The following is a 17577-nucleotide window of genomic DNA, read 5'->3' as shown; positions in this document are numbered from 1 at the left end:
CCTTAGAACCCAGGAGGTCAGAGGGAGGGCCCTTAGAACCCAGGAGGTCAGAGCTGGGAGGGCCCTTAGAACACAGGATGTCAGAGCTGGGAGGGCCCTTAGAACACAGGAGGTCAGAGCTGGGAGGGCCCTTAGAACCCAGGAGGTCAGAGCTAGGAGGGCCCTTAGAACACAGGATGTCAGAGCTGGGAAGGCCCTTAGAACCCAGGAGGTCAGAGCTGGGAGGGCCCTTAGAACACAGGAGGTCAGAGCTGGGAGGGCCCTTAGAACACAGGAGGTCAGAGCTGGAAGGACACAAAATGTCACATTAAAAGGAAAAGTAACACCCTTGGCAGTGTTTAAGTGTTACAGTATCTGGTAGAGAAAGTCCTATGTGATAGTCAGTTGTGCAGGAAGATCTGAAAGGAGGTTATTGCACATACTCCAGGCTTGTGGAAGGGGGCTGGGTATAGATTAAAATGAATAAAGAAGCAGACTTTTACACAGTTGGAGGACAGGCTTCCTAATTAATCTGTCCAACAGTTGAGTAGATTGTGTTTGGTAATGAATTTCCCATCTGGGCTAACGATATTGTCGGGGATATTCTGGAGCAGGGCTTCTGAAATTTTTTGCACTCCTGACATGTCATCCTGGGAAATGTTCACTGAGCCCTGTCTGGAACCTGAGCCAGGGTGTTTCTGCTGGCCTTCGTGCATGTGCACTGCTAACTACATGTATTGTGTGTTCAGAACCAATGCTGCAGTCAAGTCAAGCGATACAATGCGGGCAAGCGCTGCCAGAAACTCCTCGGATTCACGCTTTTGATTCTAAATTAATTTTCGGTCGCTGCATTCAGAAACCTTTTGCTGTCGCCACATTTTTCTCAACCCCCGTGTTCAGTTACATGACCCCATAAGGGATCAAGACCCACAGTTTGAGAAACTTTGCTCTCAGCGGGATTCCTGCTTCAGGAACGAGTTCAACCAGGGCTCATCCCATCTCTAGAAAGTCTCCTAACAATGAGAGTCTACGAATCCTGGCCTATTGCCCATGATTAATACCTTTCTTGTTTTGCTTTTGTCTCTCTTTTTTTCTAAAGCAAAATGATGGGCAATTCACAGTAATCCAGCTAGTGGGCATGCTTCGGGGCATCGCTGCAGGCATGAAGTACCTGGCAGACATGAACTATGTACATCGAGACTTGGCTGCCCGGAACATTCTGGTCAATAGCAACTTGGTCTGCAAGGTGTCTGACTTTGGACTCTCACGCTTCCTGGAAGATGATACCTCTGACCCCACCTATACAAGTGCCCTGGTAATTGTTTGTCCTTCCTCCTCCAAGACGGAAGATGATACCGGGACATGTGAGGGAGTTAGATTTGAGGGAGGGAGGGCTGGGCAAGGGCACCTGCGTCACTTTCCCTCTAGAGCCCTCTGGGTCCAGTGGCTAGATATAGACCAGGACGACTGGACATGGCCTGGATGGAGTGGGAGACCTTGTTCTATTTATGTTAAAGTCTGTTTGAAACAATGACTTCGGTAATTAATGCAAAGAGAAAGGATAGTTATTTAAAGAGCAATATATAAGTTAGCAAAGCTTGGGGCAGCAATATCAGGGAGACAGGAAAAAAACACCATTGAACCACTTTTTCCATTGTTCCATAAACCTAACAAGGGTTTCCCCTATAGATTTCTGACAAATGATCCTCTCATATGCAGGATGGAGAATAAAGTTCACTATTTTTATTTTTTTATGTAGATTTTTAGAGACTGGAAACTGAGATTGCAAAAGAAAGATTAGCTCCAGAATGACAAGAAAATCTGCATGTGTCCTTTTCTCGGAGTGACTCAGTGGATCCTTAGGTTTCTAAATTTCATGGACCTTCAGTACAATTGAAAATTTGCAGTAGACATAAAGGAATTATAAATGGAAGGAACTTCTGATTATAGAATGTCGGAACTGAAGCTGACATTAGACCAAAAAATTTCTAGAATAGAATGTAGAGCAAAAAAGGACCTTAAAGCATAGAATATTCATCATGGAATAGCCATCATAGAGAGCATCCATGATGAGAGGCACTGTAGAACATGGACTGTCTCTGCTGTGAAAGTCAAAGAAAGCAGATACCTGAGCTACACGAGTCCTTAGCACATGGGAAATCAGAGCTTGAAGGGATCTTAGCACATAGACCATTAGATTGTATGCCCAGTATCTTCCACCGTGAAGTGGGAACATTTTTATCAATGATCTGAATGAATGCATAGATCGAATGAGTAGATTGATAGAATGATAGATAAATGATAGAATTAATGCAAATTTGAAGATGAAACAAAACTAACAATACAATGGATTCCATTCTGGAGACTAAAAAGCTCTTTTTTTTTTTTAAGAGACTGGAAAAATGGACCAAGTCTAATAAGATATAAAATGTAATAGGAAAGAAATTGAAGTTCCAAACTTTAGGGTTTTTTTTTTTAATTAACAATAGTAGATAGAGAAGAGGAATGAGAGAGAGAAGAAGAAAAAAGGAGGAGGAAAAAAAAGAGAAGAAGAACAAGAACAGGAAGGAAGGAAAGAGAACTAAAAGAAAGAAAGAAAGAAAGAAAGAAAGAAAGAAAGAAAGAAAGAAAGAAAGAAAGAAAGAAAGAAAGAAAGAAAGAAAGAAAGAAAGAAAGAAAGAAGGAAAGAAAGAAAGAAAAGTAAAATAATTTTTGATTTAAATTTAGATCTGAATTAAGAGAAAAAAGGGAGATGGCTGATGAATTGTTTTAAAATAAGCCTAGAGAATGAGTTCCTCAAAACCCTGTGTTCTTCACATGTAAAATGTATGGGATTGCCTGTCATCGGGGGGAGGGAATAGAGGGAGGGGGGGTAATTTGGAAAAATGAATACAAGGGATAATATTATTAAAAAAATATATATATATATAATAAAAAAAAAAATTAAAAAAAAAAAAAAAAAAAAAAAAAACCCTGTGTTCTTTCCTGGTCATACCTAGAGCTCTTCCTCAGTAGGTGGTGAAAGTGTGTTCAATAAGGGAACCACTTAAAGGAATTGGGGGTATTTACCCTGGAGAAGAGAAGACTCAATGAAAGGCTGTCATGTGGACGAAGGATGTATGAGGCCTGTCTGGCCCTAGGAGACAGATTCAGGAACAATGAATGAAAGCTATAAAGAAACTAATTTAGGCTGGAAGTCAGGAAAAATTTCCTAACCTTGAGAGCTGCCAGAAGTGAAATGAGATAGTGGGGAATAGTGGGTTCTCTCTTGCTAGAAGTCTTCAAACAGAGTACGCTGGCCACATGTCAGTTATATTATAGTTTATAATATATTAAACATTATATATTACATTATATAATTTTACATAGTATATTATAGTAAGATATATTTTTTTTCTTTTTTGGACTAGAAGGTCCCTTCTAAAACTAAAAATCTGGACATTTGCAATTCTTTTTTTCTCTCTCCCCAGGGTGGGAAGATCCCAATACGCTGGACAGCTCCAGAGGCCATCCAGTACAGGAAATTCACATCTGCCAGTGATGTGTGGAGTTATGGAATAGTCATGTGGGAAGTCATGTCCTATGGGGAGAGGCCGTACTGGGATATGACCAATCAAGATGTAAGTTTTTGGGGGAACAGAATCAGAACCTTTGAAATAAGCAAGATCTTTTCCCAAAACACTCAACAACGGGATTCCACATTTTTTTTCTGACTGCAGTCAGTCTCGGGGGGGGGGGGGGGGAGGCCAGAGTCATGGGGCTGGTGCAGATACCCGGGGGTGGGAGATGATACTGTTGAAAGCCTCTGGCCCCAGTCCCTTCACAGGTGTCTACCAGATGCTGGCTGTTTCCGGGACACAGCCCAACATCTGCCTACAAGTTGCCTGATAGTGTTTGCACTGACAGGTCTCTGCTTTCTTAAATGGCAGAATCTAATAGAGTGAGGCTTTGGAATCAGCTGTCAGGTGATCAGACAATGATCAGGTATTCAGAGAGGACCTGCTGCATCATCAACTCTGTTCTTTGTAAGGGATAAATAAAAGGAATATAGCAGTTGGTCTTTGCCTTCAAGAAGGTATAATAATAGGCTCATAAACATAGGATTAGAAAGGGCCTTAGAAGGCCAGCTAGTCCAAACCCCTTATTTTTCAGAGAAGGAAACAGATCCAGAAGCTGGGTTCAGATTTGCCCAAAGTCCCACAGGTAACAAGCGGCAGAGGTAGGTTTCAACTCCAGATTCAAGTCTAGTGTACTCTCCATGCACCTTACCACCTCTCAAAAATCTCATTAGAGAGTCAAGACTAGCACACATTTAATCATAGCCTGCCAAAATTTAGAACCCAGGAGGTCAGAGCTAGAAAGGCCCTTAGAACACAGAAGGTCAGAGCTGGGAGGGCCCTTAGAACTTTGAGGACTAGAAGAAATATCAAAGTATTGAATGGTAGAGTTGGCAGTGTCTCTAGAACATTGAATATTAGACCTTGAAAGAACTTTAATACAGAGAATTTCCCATCTAGTCAAATGGTAAAACTTAAGGCCCAAAGAAAAATTATTTTCTGAGTCCTGAAGTACTGGAGTTGTCAGAGAAGACTTCATGGAGGTATGATATAGGACTGAGCAGGATTGTGAAGGATGGGCAGAAGTCAAGTAATCAGTCACTCAGCTAACACTTATTAAGCACTTTCTAGTTCCAGACATTGTGCCAAAGGCTGAGGTCACAAAGAATCGAAAACAACAATTTCTGTTGTCAAGGAGCTCACAATCTAATGAGAAAGATGTGAAAATGACTGTGAACAAGACAGACACAGGATGAATTAACAGTAGTATCAGAGGGAAGATGCTAAGATTAAGGAGGATATTGGAAGGTAATGACATAAGCACATATCTAGAGCAGGAAATGAACACAATATGCTTATGACATTACAGGCATCTAACCTCCCTAGAGTCAAGGAGAAAAACCGGAGAGTGGTGGGAACTAAGTAAGGTTGAAATAATTCAATGAAATCTGATTGTGAAAGGCCCCCAAATCCAAGGCCAAGAAAGCTGGATTTGTTGTAGGAAGAACTAGGGAGCCATTGCAGGTTCTTGACCAAGAAACGGACAAACCATCCAGGGATGATTTTTCTAGTTATGGCAGATCAAGGCAACAACTGAATGCTGATCCATATATTAAGCACCTACTTTCCACAAGGCACCATGCTAGGAGCTTTGCACCCATTCAAGCACTAGGAAGTGCCTACTATGTGTCAGGCACTGTTCCAGAGACCAAAAGTAGACGGTCTTTACCCTCAATAAACTTCTATGCTAGCAAGAGGATAGAACAGATAAGTGTATTATAATGTGGGGAATGGAGTGGGGACACCAAAAGAGAGGCTGGCCTGAGAGGGATGAGTAGTTTTTAGGTATGGAAAAAACACTAACAACGAGAAGTCAGATAGAGAAACAGAGAGAAGTTGAGTCTTGGGGGGAAAAGTCCCATCTGCCACTCACTTGGTTCATATAACTATGTAAAGTCCCTTGATTTCTCTGACTTTCAGTTTCCTCATCTGTAAAATGAAGGGGAAGAATAAGAAGGTCCTTGTAATCCTTTCTGACTCTCACGTAGGTGAAAAGGAACAAAGAGAAATAAAGATGGAGAATTAATTTGGAACCAAATTGTGAGATCCTTAAAAGCTAGAAGTTTAGATTCTATTGTAGAGAAGAGAAGGGGCCCCGTTATTATTGATGCTTATCTGGGCACATGTTGTATCCTGTACCCCAAAAGGCTATGAGCTTCTTGAGGTCAGAAGCTATCTCACTTTTATCTTCATATCCCCAGTGCCTGCACATAGAAGGAGCTTAATAATAAATGTTTGTTCATTGAATAATTTTTACAGTTCTCTCTGTTACTTCTACTATTTTGGTATTATGAAAGGAGCATCAAACCTGGAGTCAGAAGAATTGAGTTTAGGCATCAATTCTGTTCTGTGACCTTGGCCAAGGCACTTCCCATCACCAGCCCTCAGTTTACCCATCTGTAGAAGGGGGTTAATAAAACTTGTACGATCCACTTTACAAGATTGGTGTGAAGGAAGTGCTGTCAGTGCCTTAAAGTTATAAAGGATTGTTATGATCATCACTATCATCTTTTTTTTTTGTCTTTTAGGTAATCAATGCCATAGAGCAAGACTACCGGCTGCCCCCTCCCATGGACTGCCCTAACGCCTTGCACCAGCTCATGCTGGACTGTTGGCAGAAGGACCGGAACCACCGACCCAAGTTTGGGCAGATTGTGAACACGCTGGACAAAATGATTCGAAACCCCAATAGCCTCAAAGCTATGGCGCCCCTCTCCTCTGGGTATGGCTCACACGCCACTCTGATATAGCACAAGGGTCCCTCACCTTTCTTACGCCCCAGACCCTTTGGTGAAACTTAAGGAGCTCTTCTTAAAGTAATGTTTTTAAATTAATAAAATAAACTACCTGGGATTGCAAAGGAGTCCAAATATAGATATATATCCATTTATGGAGATATGTACATATGCAGCTCTAATTCTCTCCAATTATATGTAATACAGTTTTCCAGATATTAAAAGCAGAAAGTTTATGGACTTCTCTGATATGGAGGGAAATTTTCCTAAAAATTGGAGTCATCCAACAGTAGAATGGAGAGGTGGAATATTCCCTGACGCTTGAGGTCAAAGGTCAGATGGGTACCAATTGAGGATGTGGGAGAAGCAGCTCAAGCTTCAAACAAGAGGTTGAACTAGATCAACTATAATAGTCTTACTCTTTGGGCTTCCATTTTATCACCTGCAAAATGAGGGGGTTGGGTCAGGAGACCCTGAACTTTTTCTTCTAGCTCTGGTATTCTGTGTTCTCAAGTGTGTTCAGTTCAGACATTCATTGTCCAAAGAGCCCATCCAGCTCTGATTCTGCTGACATCCTGTGTTCTCAATCGCCTCTGAGCTCTGATAGCTTTTAATCTAAGCTCACTCCCATCTCTGACATTTTATGTTCTAAGGCCCCTCCCAGCTCTGACACCCTGTGCTCTAAGTTCTCTCCTAGGTCTGACAATCTATGTTTTAAGGCAGTGGTCCTCAAACTTTTTAAATAGGGGCCAGTTCACGGTCCCTCAGACTGTGGGAGGCCGGACTAGAGTAAAAACAAAAGCTCCCACTCTGTCTCCGCCCCTCAGCCCATTTGCCATAACCCGGCGGGCACATAAACATCCTCAGTGGGCCGTATCTGGCCCGTGGACCATAATTTGGGAACCCCTGTTTTAAGGTCTTGCTCAGCTTCAACATTCTCTCTTCTAAGATCCTTCCCAAGCCACATTTTCTGCATCCACAGGTTCCCTCCCAGCTCTTTGACCCTTTCTAGTTCTGACAGTCTATATTCTGAGTATTCTAAGGCCCCTTTTAGCTCTGGTATTCTATGATTCAAAAGCCCTTCCATTTCTGTAGCTTAACATCACTTCTAGCTCTTAACATTTTCTAATCTAAGGTCCTTTCCAACTCTTCATATTTTGATTCTAAACTGTTCTTGTTTTCCCCCAAGGGACCCCAGGCCAATATCCTGGCCCCTAGTTTGCATTTCCCTCCACCATGAAAGCCTTCCACTCTGGTTCTTTCTCTACCAGGGCAGGGAGTGTATAACTCAGGAAGGCCTTATTCATCTCAGCACATAGTCTTGAGCTCACTATGGACCTAAAACTTTGAAAAAACCCAGGAAGAGGAACATGGTCCAGGCCCTCCAGATGCTTAAAACATTGTTGAGAATCAGCTTGCGGTCACCATCCAGGAGGATAAGTTTCCTCATTCAAGCTAGAGTCCATGGAGGAGACCAGAGCTAGAAGCAAAGCCTTCTCCACATGTGATCTCACTTTCTCCTTCCAACCTCCTATGTAGCAGGTGCTATTATTGTTCTCACTTCTCACTTGAAATGACTTACCCAGGATTATACAACTAGTTACTGCCGGAGCCAGGTCCTCCTGACCCAAATCTAAGCCTTGGTCCACTGTGCCTTCCAGCTTTCCTTCTTTTCATTCAGGAAACTCCAGCCTACAGCGGGATGAGCTCCCTGTCCAAGGTCATATAGGTCAAAGAGAGACCCGGATCCCAGACTGTGACTTCGGATCCCATGCTCTTCTTCTTTTTTTTTTTTTTCTTTTAACATTTGATATGCATTATTACCACTTTCTTAAGTTGAGATAAAACAATAAATCAAGACCAGCTTTGCAGCTTTTGCCCATTTATGAGGGACAAATGCTCACACTGAAAATTTAACAGTTGGCTCTCAGGAATGGGTTAGAGCTGGGGGCATACCCTTGCACCCAGGACTAAACATGTTGCTTTTTTTTAATAAGACTATACAACTGTCTTTATTACTGAGAATTTCATTGTTGTTCGGTTTAAACACATTACTCCAAATGAGGGCTGGGAGCAGAGTGGGACATCTCTTCCTTATTCCTGGAAGTTATTTTTCTTTTTTTTTTTTTTCTTTTTAATTAAGCTTTTTATTTTCAAAATATATGCATGGATAATTTTCAATATTCACCCTGGTAAAATCTTGTGTTCCTTCCTTCCACTCCCTCTCCTAGATGGCAAGTAACCCAATATATGTTAAACCTGTTAAAACATATATACATACATACATGTATATACATATGTGTGTATATTAATATCCATTAATATATTATAATTATAATATAATACATATTACTATATCTAGGGCTTCCTCAGTTTTTGTTGGGAAAGTGACCAAACCTTCTGACCCCACTTCCAACATACACGTCTTTCACAGATCTAGTCATTTTTTAGGAGCTTTCTTTTCACTTTAAATCCATTGGGGAACTTGTTCATGCCCCTCTGTGCTTCCAGATGAGCCCAGCAGATCCTACACTTACACATACACAATGCACATATATATAATATATATAATAATATATATAATATATATATAAAATGCATATGCATTATATATATACACACATATATACAATCTTTTTATCTACCTACATTTGCACACATGACACACAATGTGTGCATTACGCACATATCCAACATATTTAAAACGTGTACATGTGCTTTGTATCACAGACACCCATGCATTATTTTGCACACGTGTGTGCAGATTACATGTATGTGAATCTCTACACAGAGGCACACGCCCATGGTCTGTCCACAACAAGCCACACACTGACTGTTTCTGACCCTCTTTTAGGATCAACCTCCCCTTGCTGGACCGCACGGTCCCCGACTACACCAGCTTTAACACAGTGGACGAGTGGCTGGAGGCCATCAAGATGGGCCAGTACAAGGAGAGTTTTGCCAGTGCCGGCTTCACGTCCTTCGATGTCGTCTCCCAGATGATGATGGAGTAAGTGTCGGGCCTCCCCAGGCTCCCCCCCGTTCCCTCGCAGCTCTGGGAAGCACAGTGCTGTGGGCCTGCCCCGCTGCTAGCCTGGGAGATGAAGGTGTCAGGCAGGCCCAGGTGATTGCTCCCTTCCCGGCCTGAGAGGAGTGCTGAGGAGGACCGAGCTTCTTGGCCATGTTGCCACGCATTTCGGGGCTCCATCTCACAGGTGGCTGACCGAGGCGAGGAGCGCAGGGCAGCTTCCCATAATCAAAGAGCACTTACTGAGACCCCCTTCCTGAGAGCTGGGAACACAAAAACTAAGGGAAAGCCACTGCTGTCCTCCAGGAGCTCCCATTCTCTCAGTGGACATAACCTCTCTACATACCCAGAAGAGAGATAACATAGCTCAGAGTGGTCTGGGGAGGAGAGCAGCTTCCCATGTCCTTTCCTTCATTACTTTGCTTTGTTCTTCATTTCTCCTCAGATTCAGCTGCAGGGCTCTGGGGATCAGTCCTTTCTGTGGGGGTCTCTGGAGAGGGATGTGCCGCTGTCCATCTGTCTTCAGGTTGTAGGAATAAGCTAGGAAAGCGGTCAGATTACAATGGGAAATTGAGTGTGAGGAGATCTGGCCCCAGGCCCCGGTAGCTAATGTGTACCTGAGTATCCGATGAGGCATTTACTCTACTCATGTAGAAAGCAATCTGCAGCAAGGAGAGGTGAGATCTCCAAGTTCCCTGAAGCCATCGCTCGGTCAGAGAAAGGAAAGGCAGGAGATGGACTTGGGGGGCTGGGAGGGAGGGAGAAGCAGGTCCAGGATCTGGAGGCCCAGCAAGGGTGCAAGCCATCCAACCACAAAATAGAACAAGGTGTTTCTATACCTGAGGCAAAGAAGGAAAATTGTGGCTGACCAGTGGAGGCTTTGAGCCCTTGCCGGAACCCAGGCAGTCTGACAGATTGCAGAATCAATACATCTGAGCCACAGAGAACCACAGTTCTTGGTATTAAGAGAATTAGAAAAAGTCATATAAAAAATGACCCTTGTCACACCTCTCCAGGTGTTGGGCCCTAGGCAAGCTGCCTGCCTTGTGTACCCCTAATCCTACCTTCTCCTAACAGCCCAGGCCCTTCGCAGTAAGTCATAGGCCCCATCATCATCAAACAATCAATGCAATGGAATCAGCAAATATTTATGAAACACCTCCCATGTGCCCCAAGGTAGTAGGATACAAAGAAGTAGAAAAAGTGGTCCCTCGCCCCAGGGAGCTTAGCATCTCATTAGAGAGCTGAGACATAGCCACAGGAAGAGTCGAAAAATAGTATGAGTATTAGGTAACAATGAAGCCCCTACGGCTTTCCAAATAAGATCATGGACATAGAAAGTACTTGCAGACTGTAAAGCGTGAAATAAGTGTGGGCAGTGTGTAATTGTTCTCCTTTTAGAAAGGACATTAGCAACAACAATAATAGCATTTGTGTGTGTGTGTGTGTATACATACATATATATATATATATATATATATATATATATATATATATATATATATATATATATATATATATATATTAGAGAGAGAGAGAGAATTTAAAATATTCTCCAAAATATTTAAAATAGTCAATCCTGAAAGGTAGGTGCTGCTATTATCCCCATTTTACAAAAGAGGAAACTGAGTCTGAGTGAGGTTAAAGTGACTTGTGTCTTCCCGATTCCAGACCCAGTGCCCTATCTATTGTTACTACCTAGCTGCTCTGCTGGTGTTAATAAACCCATTTTATGGATGAGAAGTCACTCATAGTTTCACAACTAGTAAGTGTCAGAAATGGATTTTAAATCCAAGTCTCTCTTTCCACTGTAGAATAGAGCTTTAAGGGCAGCTGGATAGAGCCCTCGTGCACAGAGCCCCAGGCCTGGAATCAGGAGGACTCATAATCATCCTACGTTCAAATAGGATCTCAGATACTTGCTGGGTGACCCTGGGCAAATCACTTCACCCCGTTTACCTCAGTTTCCTCATCTGTAAAGTGAACTGGAGAAGAAAATGGCAAAACATTTTAGTATCTTTGCCAAGAAAATTCCAAATGGAGTCACAGAGAGTAAGACATGACTAAAAAATTACTCAGCAGCAGAAACAAAGCCTTAAATTAGAAAACTCAAAAAAGTGGGAGCCAGGCTGGTAAGGGACCTGGAGATCAGACTAGGTAAGGATCAACTGGAAGAACTGGCAGTGTTTGGCTTGGGAGGAACCTGGGAGCCATCTTCAAGTATTTGGAGGCTGTCATGTGGAAAATGGAGCAGCCTTGTCTTGCTTGGCTGCCCGGAGGTCAGAATTAACAGCAGTGCGGAGTGGGAGAGGCGCTGAGAAGATTTTTAATTTTTAACAATGAGAGCTCTCCAAGACAAATGAGCTATCTCAGGAGATCCGACATCTTCGAGCTTGGGCTTCTTGATCAGGGAATCTTGCAGAGAATCTAGCTCAGATATAGATTAGAAACTTCTCCAAAGCCCAGAAAAGAAGGGCCGTGAGTTCAGAGCAGGGAGAGGCCTTCTCAAGGCAGACTGGCACATTTTAGCCTTCTGGCTCCTTTATCCAATACTTATCTTTGTGTTTCTTCCCCAAAGGGACATTCTTCGTGTGGGCGTCACTCTAGCTGGTCATCAAAAGAAAATTCTAAACAGTATTCAGGTGATGCGAGCGCAAATGAACCAGATCCAGTCGGTGGAAGTTTGACCTTCATCCCACTTTCACTCTCCTCTTCCTCACGGCCCTGCTCCCCTTTGCCTCTGTGTGCCCCGGTCCCAATTTCTGAGCGTCCTATGTCCAACCACAGAGTCACCCACCTGCTCTGAGGACAGTGGCAACGGGTGGAACCACTCCAGCAGTGAGAAGTCATCAGAAACGCCGACAACTTAAGCAATGGGAAAAAAAAGAAAAGAAAGAAAAAAGGGAATGGGGAAAAAAAAAAAAGATATTTTGGGGAAAACCATATGAAAACTATTTTTAAAGGACAAATAATGAATGAAGAACAGCAGTGACAGTTTTGAAAAGGGCTCATTTAGTTTTTTTTCCAGTTGGAGACCAAAAGCCGTTTCTTCATCTCCCTCTAAGAAAGAGAATGATTCTGCTTGACCAAGACCAGAAGGAGAGGGGAGCTTTCAGGAAGATGGAGGTGAACATGTAACTTCTCTTCTCCCTCAGAAGGCTGCTATCCCTCACATCACCTGACAGCCAGCCCTCCATGAGGCCTCAGTTTCCCCTTGGGGACACTGAAGTGGGCAGGTGGCCCAGGAGGCCTGAGGAACCATTCCCCCCAGAGTGGACCTGCCCCCACTCAAACTGATGAATTCTTCAGCTTTGAAGATTTTAACGAACTAAAAAAGGAAAACAAAAAAGAGAGAATGAGAGAGAGAAAGACTTTTTTTGTTTTTGCAGGGGGCTGATGGGCACAGCCCCCCCACTCCCCACAAAAGGGGGAGGACACCGTACACAAGCAATGGCCCAGTTCTTGCAAAAGACAGCTTTTGTGAGAGCCCCCTTTGCCTGGGCATCTCCGTTCACCCTACGGCACCACCTTCTCATACATATCACATGCACAAAATTTGGAGTTGGGTCTTCACCATGTGCCAATGACCTCTTCCTTCTCCTCGGGCGCAGTCCGGGAGCGAGCAGATCGGTGACTGGTGCTAAAGCGTTGGCTGTGATTGCCTTCGGGGAAGATTTGTCCTGTTGCTTGGTTTGTTTACACCAATTTTGTGGGGTTGGGGTTGTTTTGTCGGGGTTTTTTTTTTAAATGACAATGAAGTAACACTTTGACGTTTCCTATCTTTTAAGGACTCGGTCCTTCTGGCAGGAGGACATTTACACTTATTGACTAGGCAATATACCAAGGGCAAGATTTTATATGCCCATTTCCTGATTTTTTTAACATATGATTTCCACTACCCCGTAGGGTTCCCATCCACCCGGTCTGTCCCATGTCACCAAAGCAAAGGCCACTCCAGGACCGAGCAGGACTTGGGGTGGGGGAGACGCAGGCAGACTTTCAGGCAAGGAGGTATCACTCCATGCCCCAAGATACAACTCTTAAAAATGTCCTTGGATGGGAAAAAGAAATTAGGTCAGTGCCGGCCCCACCTATTTGGAAATTAGCAGGTGGAGTAAGAATAGGGAAGCAAGAAGGACCCGGGACTGACTAGCAAAACTTAGTCACTAATCCTGATATTCAGTGTTCTGGGACCGGCCCCCCAAGAGAAAAGGTCCGACAGAGCCACCAGCATTCCCCTTGACTGCTCTGAGAAGAGCAAGCCTAGTTTAGTATAGCGGAGGGCCCCCCGAGGAAGCGCCCCAGGAGTTTGGAGCATTCTGTGTCAGAGGCCAGGACCTGAATCATTCACTGTGATACCCCATGAGATGGGCTTCCCTGTCCCTCGGAGACTCTGCAGGTAACAGGCCGCTTCCCTCTCCAGGGTGTCTCTCCCAGCCTAAGACCGGACTAGAGGCCGGGAGAGAAAGGCTTTGTATGGCCCAGGGGCCGTCCTTGGCCCACGGGCTAGGGCACAGGTGCTGCCGTGTCTCGGTCCCTCCCAGGAGCAAATGCAGATGTTTCGATGGAACAATCAAGTATAGTGAATGGTACTGGAATAAACACGTTAGTTACATATTGGAGCCCTGTTCTGTGTAAGTACCATGTGTACAAGTCAGGAGCCTGCGGTTGGATGAGCTGAGCCAAGGGCCTTAGCTTGCCTTCCAAACACAGTTGGTACAGATACCCATTCGGCACCCAGACTACACAAGGTTCTGCGCTAAAGAAGCACTGTGAAAAATACATAATTTAATTTTGTTTGCCTTCCAAATGCAGTGGGAGTTCACTGCAGCTCGATACAACAGATACCCATTCGGCACACAGAACATACAAGATCCTGCACTAAAGAAGCACTGTAAAACTATATATATAATTTAGCTTAGCTAACCTTCCAACTGCAGTTGATTTGTTGTAGTTCAATACATTGAATACCCATTCGGTATGCAGAATATACAAGGTCCTGCGCTAAAGAAACACTGTGAAAAATACATAATTTAGCTTTGTTTGCCTATCAACTGCATTGTAGTTCGATACAACAGATACCCATTCAGCACTCAGCACATACAACATCTTACACTAAAGAAGCACTGGAAAATACACCATCTGGCTAAGCTGTAGTGCCCTGACCTCACGGAGTTCCCAGTCTAAGAGGAGGATCTGACAGAGACTCAGTCACTCAGTAAGCATCCTCTGGGTGCTTCCTGTAAGTTGGGTTCTGTGCTGATCCTGGGGATCCAGGCCCTCCCCTCAAGGACTTTCCTTTCATAGACAATACTACACTATCAGCTACATTGCAAGGTTACAAACATATTCTGTCGAGCCTGAGAAGGAATAGCGGACTCATCAGAGAAAGCTCCTGAAGCATTTAAATTGAATTTTAAAGGATAAACAGAAATTAATCAGGCTGACAAAGGGAGGGAATAGTAAAAAACATGAACAAAGGCAGAGAGGAAAGAGACAGGAGGTAAAAATAGGGCCCCCGGCCCACCTCCCACTCCACCCCGGGAAGTATTCTCATCCTCACTTTACAGGTGATGAAACAGGCTCAGAGATGACATGAGTTGCCTATGGCCACATTATCTGGAACCCCTTGACAAGCATTTATTAAGCTCCTAGATGAGCTTGTGTTCTGTGTTTACCTTCACTGGCGTTGTCCAGTATGGTGCAAGCTGCCCAAGATGGGTGTTCTAGGGTAACCATCCTTTAAAAAACTGTGTCCTCATGGGTGCCCTCAGTCATCCACAAGATAAACTGTATGCAATGCATCATGCTACTCCAGTGATTTAAAAACAAAAAATCCCCAAACTTTCCCTGTCATCAAGGTCAATTCTCCTGAGAGAATCCAACATCTATGCATTGGTGAATAAAGACAAACCCAGGGTAAAGTAATATAACTTCAGGAAGACAGGGCTGATAGCTGGAGGGGGAACGAAGGGAGTCAGGAAGGCTCACACGCAGGAGATAAGCTGAAGTATGTTCCAGATATGGAGGACCGTTTGTGCAAAAGCACCCAAGGTAAGAGAGGAAATTTCATGTCAAAGGACCAGCGAGCAGGGCAGTCTGACAGGGACAAGACTGGGAGAAGATACGACACAACCTGGAAGGATAAAGGAGAGCTCTAGGGGGAGGCTTTTAAATAGTTAATTCAAAATGGCTGATCCACAAATCATTTCTCCTTGGCCAGAGGTACAGGTTTGTAGTCTAATTGTCTCCAAACATCCATCCTAATTACCCAGAAGTCACTGACAAGCCAGACCTGGGCAAGAATCTCTCTGCCAGTGCAGCAGCCACTTAAAAGTCTGCAATGTCAGCAGAGACTCTTTGGGCCAGCTCGGGGTTCCTGATGCTGCAGATGGTTCCACTGCCTTGTGACTTGTCTTGTCTGTCTTGGGCACGCCCTCTAATGGTAAAGCAGAGCAAGGCATCCCTTGTGCCCATGGTAGACCTACAGATTCAGGAAGTGTCTCCAGGGGGTATCTGACTGGAGTACAAAAGCACCACCCCAGCATCCTTTTAGGAGATAGAATGTCAGAGCTGGAAGGGTCCTTAGAACCCAGGAGGTCAGAGCCGGGAGGGCCCTTAGAACCCGGGAGGTCAGAGCCGGGAGGGCCCTTAGAACCCGGGAGGTCAGAGCTGGGAGGGCCCTTAGAACCCGGGAGGTCAGAGCTGGGAGGGCCCTTAGAACACAGGAGATCAGAGCTGGGAGGGCCCTTAGAACCCAGGAGGTCAGAGCCGGGAGGGCCCTTAGAATCCAGGAGGTCAGAGCTGGGAGGGCCCTTAGAACCCGGGAGGTCAGAGCTGGGAGAGAACTTAGAACTCAGGAGGTCAGAGCCGGGAGGGCCCTTAGAACCCAGGAGGTCAGAGCCGGGAGGGCCCTTAGAACCCAGGAGGTCAGAGCTGGGAGGGCCCTTAGAACCCGGGAGGTCAGAGCTGGGAGGGCCCTTAGAACCCGGGAGGTCAGAGCTGGGAGGGCCCTTAGAACCCAGGATGTCAGAGCTGGGAGGGCCCTTAGAACCCAGGAGGTCAGAGCTGGGAGGGCCCTTAGAACCCAGGAGGTCAGAGCTGGGAGGGCCCTTAGAACCCAGGAGGTCAGAGCTGGGAGAGAACTTAGAACTCAGGAGGTCAGAGCTGGGAGGGCCCTTAGAACCCAGGAGGTCAGAGCTGGGAGAGAACTTAGAACTCAGGAGGTCAGAGCTGGGAGGGCCCTTAGAACCCAGGAGGTCAGAGCTGGGAGGGCCCTTAGAACCCAGGAGGTCAGAGCCGGGAGGGCCCTTAGAATCCAGGAGGTCAGAGCTGGGAGGGCCCTTAGAACCCGGGAGGTCAGAGCTGGGAGAGAACTTAGAACTCAGGAGGTCAGAGCCGGGAGGGCCCTTAGAACCCAGGAGGTCAGAGCCGGGAGGGCCCTTAGAACCCAGGAGGTCAGAGCTGGGAGGGCCCTTAGAACCCGGGAGGTCAGAGCTGGGAGGGCCCTTAGAACCCGGGAGGTCAGAGCTGGGAGGGCCCTTAGAACCCAGGATGTCAGAGCTGGGAGGGCCCTTAGAACCCAGGAGGTCAGAGCTGGGAGGGCCCTTAGAACCCAGGAGGTCAGAGCTGGGAGGGCCCTTAGAACCCAGGAGGTCAGAGCTGGGAGAGAACTTAGAACTCAGGAGGTCAGAGCTGGGAGGGCCCTTAGAACCCAGGAGGTCAGAGCTGGGAGAGAACTTAGAACTCAGGAGGTCAGAGCTGGGAGGGCCCTTAGAACCCAGGAGGTCAGAGCTGGGAGGGCCCTTAGAACCCAGGAGGTCAGAGCTGGGAAGGCCCTTAGAACCCAGGAGGTCAGAGCTGGGAGGGCCCTTAGAACCCAGGAGGTCAGAGCTGGGAGAGAACTTAGAACTCAGGAGGTCAGAGCTGGGAGGGCCCTTAGAACCCAGGAGGTCAGAGCTGGGAGAGAACTTAGAACTCAGGAGGTCAGAGCTGGGAGGGCCCTTAGAACCCAGGAGGTCAGAGCTGGGAGGGCCCTTAGAACCCAGGAGGTCAGAGCTGGGAGGGCCCTTAGAACCCAGGAGGTCAGAGCTGGGAGGGCCCTTAGAACCCAGGATGTCAGAGCTGGGAGAGAACTTAGAACTCAGGAGGTCAGAGCTGGGAGAGAACTTAGAACTCAGGAGGTCAGAGCTGGGAGAGAACTTAGAACTCAGGAGGT

At 45.6% G+C, this 17577-nt stretch overlaps 1 protein-coding gene across 4 annotated transcripts in view; it reads left to right on the top strand.

The window, feature by feature from the left end:
- Window positions 1-12300, top strand: part of EPHB2 (EPH receptor B2) — a 267166-nt gene extending 254866 nt beyond the window's left edge. For all 4 annotated transcript variants that reach the window (XM_074305917.1, XM_074305913.1, XM_074305915.1 and 1 more), the window contains exons 12-16: window positions 1079-1294; window positions 3450-3599; window positions 6125-6318; window positions 9186-9341; window positions 11938-12300. In XM_074305917.1, coding sequence (XP_074162018.1) covers window positions 1079-1294; window positions 3450-3599; window positions 6125-6318; window positions 9186-9341; window positions 11938-12046 — 825 coding nt within the window. In that variant the 3' untranslated portion in view covers window positions 12047-12300. The remainder of the gene's footprint in view (window positions 1-1078; window positions 1295-3449; window positions 3600-6124; window positions 6319-9185; window positions 9342-11937) is intronic.
- The last annotated feature ends 5277 nt before the right edge of the window (window positions 12301-17577 follow it).

The sequence above is a fragment of the Sminthopsis crassicaudata genome, chromosome 3, assembly GCF_048593235.1.
Source record: "Sminthopsis crassicaudata isolate SCR6 chromosome 3, ASM4859323v1, whole genome shotgun sequence".
NCBI lineage: Eukaryota > Metazoa > Chordata > Mammalia > Dasyuromorphia > Dasyuridae > Sminthopsis > Sminthopsis crassicaudata.
Note: the sequence above shows the minus strand (reverse complement) of the source record. Positions and strands in the feature narration are given on the sequence as shown.